This window comes from Myotis brandtii, unplaced genomic scaffold, assembly GCF_000412655.1.
Source record: "Myotis brandtii unplaced genomic scaffold, ASM41265v1 scaffold627, whole genome shotgun sequence".
In the NCBI taxonomy this organism is placed as follows: Eukaryota; Metazoa; Chordata; class Mammalia; order Chiroptera; family Vespertilionidae; genus Myotis; species Myotis brandtii.
This window is the reverse complement of record NW_005370397.1, coordinates 888,170-898,103: the sequence shown is the minus strand read 5'-3', so window position 1 is coordinate 898,103 and position 9,934 is coordinate 888,170. Positions and strand designations below refer to the sequence as shown.

At 56.0% G+C, this 9,934-nt stretch overlaps 1 protein-coding gene across 1 annotated transcript in view; it reads right to left on the bottom strand.

Moving 5' to 3' along the window:
- Positions 1–9,934, bottom strand: part of KIF26B (kinesin family member 26B) — a 236,260-nt gene that overhangs the window by 37,642 nt on the left and 188,684 nt on the right. Inside the window, exons 8-9 of the mRNA XM_014528243.1 lie at positions 3,125–3,197; positions 791–950 (exon numbers count right to left, since the gene is read on the bottom strand). Coding sequence (XP_014383729.1) covers positions 791–950; positions 3,125–3,197 — 233 coding nt within the window. The remainder of the gene's footprint in view (positions 1–790; positions 951–3,124; positions 3,198–9,934) is intronic.

Here is a 9,934-nt window from a genome sequence, read left to right as displayed (position 1 = left end):
CAGTTGGAGGCTGTTACAGATGGAAACCATGACCCCAGGTATACTGCTTAACCCTCATGGCAACGACGTCAGGCAGGTGTCATTTCCGTTTAAACAGACGAGGACGGCTCCCGATTAGTCTCGTTGGTTACTGGTCACGGCGTTCTGAATTTAACAAAACCTTTCCCACGCATTGTATCATCCCGAGACACGTCCTCGGATGTACAGCTACAACCCCAGTTCACGCCGAGTGGAGGTTCAGAAAGAGGGAAGGAACCCCCACAGTGGGAAACGCATTTGCACAGATGGGTGGTAGTCCCCCAGCTTTCTAAGCTCTGCTCCGTAGGGTTCTTAGATAAAATACAGGATTCCCACACACCTCCTGCGATTCTGGGCGGCACAATGACACTAAAGGTGATTTGCTGTTTATCTGAAACTTAACTTGGCAGCCAGTAGTGTCACTGGTTAAATCCGGCTGCCCTCGTCCTAAGGGGTGGGCCAGCCCGTCGTCTGCCCCTTGCTCTCATCACCATGAGACAGGGACATCGGTGCAATGGGTACAAACCCACCAAGGGCCATTGCGACTGGAGACCTCAACTCAGGCGCCTTCCTGTTCCCTCTGACTTGGGCAGCCTAAAGCCAGGACGGGGTGGACGTCAGCATTCCCATCGTTGTTGAACTTGGAGGATCACGCATCACACGGCTGTCAGCAAAGGCTGGTTTCTGGCACTGAACTAACACGCGGTCCCGACCGTCCACCCCCGCCCGGCACCACACCGGCCCGCCCCCCCTCCGCGGGAGCATCGCTTACTTGTAGGGGATGTGCTTGCTGCCGTTGACGAGGGCCAGGATGACGTTGCCCAGCGCGGACAGGGACAGGCACAGCCCCGCGCCGCCGTCACGGTTCTTGCTGAGCGCTTTCACACAGCTGCCCAGGTCGATGAGGTGCAGGCGGCTGCGGCCCCCGGACACTGTCGGGGAGAGAGGACCAGAGAAGGGTTAGGGCCTGGCAGACACTCACCTGTCCTTCAGTAGCTCCTCGGGGAATCTGAGGTTTTGGAAAAAGAGAAGAGAAAACAAAAAGTTGACGTTCATGGTCTAGTACAGTGGTCGGCAAACTCATTAGTCAAAGAGCCAAATATCAACAGTACAACGACTGAAATTTCTTTTGAGAGCCAAATTTTTTAAACTTAAACTATACAGGTAGGTACATTGTTATTAACTTAATTAGGGGACTCCTAAGCTGGCCTTTGCTAAAAACGTCCTCAATCTGATGGAGGTACATTCGCTGAGGTCGGCCCCTTCCAACTCTCCCATCCACACTCGTCTTGTATACTTGTTTCGTCTATCTCCTTTCGTTCATCCTCTCTATATGTGCACCCCCCACTTCTTCTAACGCCACTTCTTCAAAATAGACTCGCCCAGGCTGAAAACCGACTTCTGCGCATGAGCCACAAAGTTTCAATCGCACTGTACGTGCGCACCCGCACGTGGTATTTTGTGGAAGAGCCACACTCAAGGGGCCAAAGAGCCGCGGTTTGCCGACCACTGGTCTAGTAGAAAACCCAACAAAATCACGCCGGGTGACAAACGCCATGGTTCCCTGACATTCCGTCCAGCACACGTCACCGATCTCTAACATGTACCGATTCGTCCTATGAGCGAACGAGGAATGCCTGTGGGTGGGACCGGAGGGGACTGCAGGGAAGGACATTCCCAGTGAAAGGAGGACAGGTGTGTCCTTGGGCCGCAGGATCCTGGAACTGATCGAGTTGGGACCTGAATGGCCCAGGTGTGACCGTCTGCGTTGGTTGCTCATCACAGAGACCCCGACCGGAGCTCGGGTCATCGGGGTCGAACTCAGGGTCACAGCAGGCAGAGGCCAAGCCGGTGCCGAGAAGGAAGAGCCCACGTGTGAGCGAGTGTCTGCCACGCGCCGGGCACCGCACAGACAGCCGCATGCGATTCCCGCGGTAAAACCGTAAGCCAGACACCCTTGTCTTCATAGATGAGAACACAGACGTTCAGGAAAGTTCAGAAACTTGCCCACAGGCACTTCTGCTTCAGGCCCAGAGGAAGTGACAGGGACCGGATACATCCTCTCTGAACCAACTAGTGAAACAGCCCAAGTGTCCATCAGCAGGTGGACAGGCAAACGGTGGCCCATCCGCCTAGACCTGTGGTCGGCAAACTGCGGCTCGAGAGCCACATGCGGCTCTTTGGCCCCTTGAGTGTGGCTCTTCCACAAAATACCACAAAAGGCGCGCACGTACAGTGCGATTGAAACTTCGTGGCCCATGCGCAGAAGTCGGTATTTTGTGGAAGAGCCACACTCAAGGGGCCAAAGAGCCGCATGTGGCTCGCGAGCCGCAGTTTGCCGACCACTGGCCTAGACGATGGGCTGTCCCTCAGAGATATACATAAATGAACTATGGACAAGTGCCACAGAATGACCGCATCTCCAAGTAAGTGTGCGAAGTGATGGACACACAGAGGACAGACTTGAAGATTAGATTCCATTCGTGTAAGATCCTGGGAAATGCAAAGGAATGTAGAGGAGCTAAAGCTGGTCAGTGGGTGCCTGCGGGTGGGAAGGGAGAAGGGAGGGGAGCTGGAGGGAGTGATCGCAAAGGCCCCAGGGACTATTGGGTGATGGGTATGTGCACTCCGGGCTGTGTGCTGGTTTGTGGGTGCACACATCTAACAAATCTTACCAGATTATACACCCGCCCTGCCCCCTCTCGCTCCCCCGGCCTCTGCATCCCCACCCGTCCAGGTGCCCAGCTCACACCTCCCACCTGCCCACCCCCGTAGCTTCCTGTTTCCACCGCCTTCCCCTCCTCTGTGTGGAAGGGACATGGTAGAGGTGGCACGGAAGCTTCCTGCGGGCACCAGCTGGTGGGGGCAGGGGGAACCGGGGTTGGTAGAGAAAGCGGATGCAGGGTGGGTGTGGCCGTCTGGGTCCTGGTGGATGGGGGGGGGGTGCAGTGTCTGGGCATCCTCAGATCTGCAGGTGGAGCCACATGACAGAGCTGACTTGGAGAGGGAGGGTTGGGAGGGTTCATGCTGCAGGGCAAGACATCCGGGACCTGGGTCCTATAGCCCTGACCTCGGCTCTCCCCTCACCACCACCCCCAGTTCCCACCTCTCGCGCTGAGAAGGCGAAGGAGGTGAATGCTGGGCGCAGGCATTCCTTTCCGGCCCTCGTTACCCGGCATCTACGGCAGAGAACGCTTCACACTCCGCATGTGATGCTGTTTACCTCCCAGTGTGTCCAGCAACACATCCTTAAAAGGGAAGATGTCCTATGTTCCTTCTCTTTCACCCATTTCCTATCCTGCAAGGTCAGGTCACTGCACCGTGCAAGGAAAATAGTTATTTTTAAAGCAAAATATCATCTGTTTTGCAACGTAATTATATAGACAGGAGAAGCTCGGATAGCCCACGTGCACCGCAGATTAAAGGGCAAAGACGGGCCATCTGAGGTAATGGAACCAAGTGCGTGACGTACAGGCAATAAAACAGAGAACAAAGGCGCAGTGTGGACTGTGCTGGGGAACATTACGAAACGCCGGTAATTACACCTGCATGACTCGGACGGACAGGCCAGGCAGACACGGGAAAGCGGCGCGGCTCCACCCACCGCAGGGTCGTGTCGCAGGATTCTGAACCTCAGCTGGGAGGCACGAGGTGAGCAAGCAAGGCCATCGCTGCGAGCAAGAATCGCATCACTATGGGTGGCCGAGAGGGCAGCTCTGGGAGCCGTGAACGAAATAGGTGACGCCTAACAGCAGGTTCCTCAGAGACTTTTGCGATTTGGGGGTCACAGTGCAGGGTTACAGGAACATAGCTCAGTGGGCCCTGAGGAATCCTTTGTCTATCGTCCAATGTGGGTATTTTGGCCGAACCAAATTCCTCACAGGTGTACTCGCCCCACAGAGCAACATACAACCCTGCCCACCCCCCACCACTGTCCCGGGTGCTCCTGACCACCTGCAGGTGCCAGGAAACGCGAAATTCTCCTGCTGTCACTCAATTCCTACAACGACCGGTCATGCCAGAACCGGCTCCAGCGTACTGATGAGGAAGGCAAGGCGCACAGATGCTACGTAAATGGCCTGAGTCGCACAGAAGATGAATGCTGAGCGTAAGACGAACGCCCAGAGCTGTCTACACAGCATGGGGCCTTTACCTCCCTCCCCCTAACCCAGTGGTTCTCAACCTTTGCCCCCCATTGGCATCACCTTGGAACCTTTAAGAATAACACGTATGGCACGGCTGGCATGGCTCAGTGGTTGGGCTTCGACCTATGAACCAGGAGGTTATGGTTCGATTCCAGTCAGGGCACCATGCCTGGGCTGTGGGCTCCATCCCCAGTGTGGGACATGCAGGAGGCAGCCCATCCATGATTCTCTCATCATTGATGTTTCTATCTCTTTCTGCCTCTCCTTTCCTCTCCCCCTCTCCCTTTCTCTCTGAAATCAATAAAAAAAATATATTTTTAAAAGAAGTGCTGTTATAATTAGACATGGACTCTTAGCCTCTTTATATTTAAAAAAAAAAAACCTGGACGCCTGGCCCCCATCCCACGCCTTCCAATGTGACTGACCGAGTGTGACCCGGGCACTGGGAGTCACTGAACAGCTCTCCACGCGATTCTCATGGCGGCAAAGCGTGGGAACCACCACCTTGTCACCTGGCCAGGTGCACCAGCGCTCTCCACAGCGACCACACTCGCCGAGGCCGGGTCCCCCACTGAGCATGCGCACTTCTTCTCCCCACAAGTGAGCTCTAGGTCAGCGGGGCTTCTCCCTAGGTCTAATCATGCCTCTTTCACTGGCATTAGAGATAGAATATAATCAATCATCCTGTATAACAAAAGGCTAATACGCACATGGAACAAACGGCCGAACGACCGGTAGCTATGACGCGCACTGACCACCGGGGGCAGACACTCAACGCAGGAGCTGCCCCCTGGTGGTCAGTGCGCTCCCTCACGGCTGGTGAGCACAGCGGCGGTGGTGGGAGCCTCTCTTGCCTCTGCGGCAGCGCTAAGGACCCTGGGGGATGTCCGACTTGCCGGACTGCGAGAAGGGGGTGCAGGCTGGGTTGAGGGACCCCCCCACCCCCCAGTGCACAAATGTCATGCACCAGGCCTCCATCTATTATGAAAAGCAGTAACAAGATTATGTGAAGACTAATGTTTCTAAACTAAATCCAGTGCTTTGGAAAGATGTGATAAAAATGAGTTGTTGTTTTTTAAAAAGATGCTAAATAGGTGTGAATGGAAAATTACAGAGTGGAAAACAGGGTAGGAATCTAGAGCAAGTCTCTCCCGTTGGCTGCACAGGGCATTTGAAGTCCCTGAGTCACGTAGAATGAATGTAAAGAACAGGCCAGACGATGACCATAAACGTGGTTTACGAGGGGCAGAACCTCAACCTGAACAAGCACCTCAGAGAGGAGGCCCCGCCCTGGACCTGAGACCGATGACTGAGGCGCGCGTGTCGTAAGTGGAAATCACATGTTGGTGACATGCACGGACCACTTTATATGATTTCCCTTTTTACACTAATTCCCTCAATTACTGCCCGGCTCCTGACTGTGCTGCAGACGGGCGTGTCTCTGAATCACAGGGTGACAGCTTGGCCTTTCTCTCTCGGAAACGCAGCTGAACTAGACGATAGAGAAAGTCACTCATTGTTCACAACACAGCACATGCTCCTGTGATTTACTGTAAGGACCGAGCGCTGACGAGCAGGCACACAGTAGGACCGTGGAGGACGGGCAGGCGGACAAAGGCCCTGTCCTCAGGGGCCGGGGAGTCTCCGGGACTTAGACGCGCCCACAAATGACTGAATTGCAAGGTGGACAAAGGCTCCAGCTCCACCCAGCCTGGCCCGGGGCCAGAGGAGAACCATGGCGCACGGCCCAGGAGTCTGCAGGGCTTCATGGAGCGGCAGCTCAGGGGGGAGTGAGACACAGACAAGGTGCTTGTTTTCATTGTTGATGTCATGTCCCTTCCCTTCTTTCCAAAAGGAGGCAGCCCTGACCTTGCTAGGAGGGGAGATGGAAGATGAAAGCCTGAAAAGACGTTGATGGGGTCCCCATTGGCGGGTCCCAGAGAGGCCAAGGGGCAGGATCGGGGTCCAGGGGACGGGGCAGGCTGGCCCACAGGAAAGGAGCCGGGCCCGGGCACAGGAGGAGGGATTCTGAGTCCGAGAGGAGAGCCGAGGCGACACCAGCTCAGCGCTCGTCCCTTGCGCGGAAGCCGGCTCTGTGCTGGGTGCCGGGTGCGAGGTTCTAGAGGGTTTGCCGCTCTCGTGAGGGTGAAGGGAGACCATGCGGACGAGCATGGGGACACCAGGCTGCAGTGTCTGCAACGCTGTCTCCTGGCCGAGGAATAGGACAATCACACACAGAAACCTAGAAATATAAAACTGACATTTCACCCGGCCGGCGAGGCTCAGTGGTTGAGCGTCGGCCTATGAACCAGGAGGTCACGGTTCGATTCCCTGTCAGGGCACATGCCCGGGTTGTGGGCTCCATCCCCAGTGGGGCCTGCAGGAGGCAGCTAATCGGTAATTCTCTCATCATTGATGTTTCTCTCTCTCTCTCTCTCTCTCCCCCCCCTTCCTCTCTGTGATCAATAAAAAAATATATATATTTTTAAAACTGACATTTCATTCCTGACCAAGGGGCCGTGAGAGCTGGTCGCGAACCTGCGCGTGTGGTGTCGCTCCTGCACGGCTCTGCTGGGCCGACAGCAGGTTCGGCCGTGCCTCCCTTGGAAGCCACATTCTTTCCTAGATCTCGCCCCACATCCACATCCACATCCACCACCCAAGCGACACACAGCCGGACAGGGCACAAGTGACTCAGCCATTCCCGCCACGTGAGGAAGGAGTGGCTGCGTGAAAAGAAAGCTGAGATCTGGGACACCGTGTGATCAGACTTGTCAACAGCTGGGTGCCCACGTGCGCACACCCCCGTCCAAGGCCCAGCCGGCCCAGCCCACACCGCCTGGAGGCTCCCGGGGGCAATGAGGGGAATGAACGGATCGGAGACACGGTGTCACCCTTGGCCCTGGACCACGTCGCTTGCAAGCTGCGGTCGCTCATCCAAGCGAGGCTTTCAAACAGCACCTTTGTCATCTGGACTCTAAGTTTCTGGACCAGGGACATACTCCCAGGAGGCGTGACTAGCACTGTCTTGCTTTAGACTCCGAGGACAGAGCTGGACTTCCCAGGGGGCCCGCAGCCTGGACGGATTAGCAAAGCGGGGGTTGGGGGAGGGTCCGTGTTGGGTGAAGAGTAGGTCCCACTAATGCTCCACAGACTCTAAACCAGGAAACATTCTAAGCGTAACCTAGTGCATCTGCAGAGCAGTGCACGCCCACACGGAACGTTCCTTCCCATCCTGACTGGACACGTCTAACACATGTCGATCTGTGTGGATCTGTGTGTGTATAGTACGCACGCGTGTGTGTAAGATGCAGGCGCGTGCTCATGGGTGCTTAGCCCTTGCCCCGGAGACCTCGTTGAACCCGCCATCTCCGCTTCCCATGGCCAGTGGACAGCGACCCGCTGCTCTCTGCCTCCGGGCAGGTGGCGAATTAATAACTGTCCCCGTCACGGAGTCTGAATGCCAGGCCCACCGGGGTTATTCCCTACATATAAGCAAACGACATTTCCATTTTGAACAACACTCCAAACCTCCTCCTTACATGTTAAACAGATTTAACGCACAGAGGTCACGCGAGCCCTGGGCTGGGGGCGTGCATTCTGGCCTGACCCCTTCCCACAGCCAGGTGCATGGCTGGCAGGGCCACCTCCAGGGCCTCCTGGGCTCACCCCACGGGTGCCTGGCCTCCCCTCTTCCTTGTTCTCATCTGCAGATGGTTAGAAACACCGAAGAAGTGTGGGAAGCCATTAACGGCCCGTGCCTTTCTCTCTACCCTGAATTTATTATTTAAGAGCAATTCGCGCCCACAGCTTATCAATAGGAAGAAGAGGAGGTAGAGGTTAAGTATTTAGCGAGCACCCAGGGTTGGGTAAGTGCTGACAGGGTGGACTGTCGGGTTAGGGAAGGTCCTAGCCGGCACTTCTGTGGAGGCCGAGTTTTAAGTTCTGACAGTTGAAATAATTTCATTAACGGCTTCTTTGCTTTCAAGAGTCCTCCCTACGTTCTGATTCCGAACTGAGAGCAGAACCAGGAAGCACAGGCTGAGAAGCCAGAATCGGAGCTGCCGCAGCGAGGTCTGCAGCCCCCGGGAGGGGACCCGCCCCGAGCGCTCCCCTTGGGCGTGTGGCAGCCATTGGCCCGAGATTCAGGCCTCTGGCGAGTCACCCTTTGCTGAGAGGACCCCGATTCACTGCAGGCTCTGACCATTATTATTATTATTATTCTTACTAACAGCCTAAAAGAATAAATCTGGATCCTCTCACCTCCCTCCTAATCCCTCGTCGGTTCCTTCTTTAAGAAAGTTATTCTAGCCGAGCCGGGTTGGCTCAATGGATAGAGGGTTGGCCTGTGGACTGAAGGGTCCCTGGTTCAATGCCCGGGTTGTGGGCTCGATCCCCAGTGGGGGGCATGCAGGAGGCAGCCAATCAATGATTCTCTCTCCTTATTGATGTTTCTATCCCTCTCTCCCTCTCTCTTCCTCTCTGAAATCAATAAAAATATATATTAAAAAAGAAAGTTGCTGTACATAGGAGTGGGGAACATCCGGCCTGTGGGCCATATAAGGCTGCAAACTCATTGGGTGAGTGAATGCAATGTTTGACCAATACAGCAGGCTAATGTTTCAGCTGATAACTGTGTTTGGCCCGAGAATGACGTTATAAACACCCACATGGCCCTGGGCAGGAAAGGGTCCCCACCCCTGGTGTACGTGGTGCAAGCTCCTTGAGAACGCATTTCCCTGAAAGATTCCTGCTCACACCATCTGACCTTTCTCCCCCATCCCCAACCCCTAACCCCTGCTGGTTGCCAAGAGAGACCCCAGTGGCCCACTCCCCACCCCCCACCGGCGCCCAGGGCATGAATGAAAGGGAGGGCCAGCGCCGGGGGCCGAGGCTGATGGTCGGTGGGACCCACGAAGCCAGCCTCAGGGAACGGGACTCCAGCCCAGGTCAGGCCCACGGCTCGCTGAGACTTCAGTCCCGGGGACAGGGGTACGGGACGCGACCTCAGGCCCAGTCAAAGCTGAGTGAGTGGCAGCAAGAACAAGCGGACGATCTGTACAGGCAACAACATGGATGGATCGCAGAAGCCCCATGAAAGAGCCAGACCCCAGGCCACCCATGGGCCACGCGATCCCACTTGTCTGATATTCTGGATGGAGGCAGAACTATCAGATCCGCGTTGCCCGGGGCCGAGCAGGGGGCGGACGACAGGGACCCCAGGGGACTGGATGTGGGGGGCTTTGCTCTAGATCTCAATAGCGGTGCTGGTCACACCACCGCACAGATTTCCCAAATCACCCACGGACACACAGCAAGGGTGTTACTGAGTGTGAACTGTCCTCATTAAAGCGGAATTAAAACAGCAACTGAGGAGCAGGAACAAAGGAGGAACGACGGGGTCACGGAGGCGCTGAGATGGGGGAAGGGAAGAGCTCCCACGTGGGGGCAACAGGCACCCCTTAGCGCTACCCCCAGGGCAACAAGGAGACTTGGGAGGAGTTGGGGAGCCCATCCCCAGATCCCAGGGGGCTGTCTGAATTCCAGGCTCCACTCCAACCAGGTGAGTTGACTGCCTCCGTGTTAGTCACTGAGTTCACAGTTTCCAGCCCCAGGGTGTCTCCTCAGGCAGGGCCACTGGCATTAAGCACCCTGAGTCAATCCTTCCGGGAGCACTGGGCCCAGCTGCCGTGGGGTGAAAGCCCTACAGAGGTGGACGCTGAGAGACAGGGAAAGCCGCCGCCCGGCCCGCCCCGCCCTGGCCCACAGCT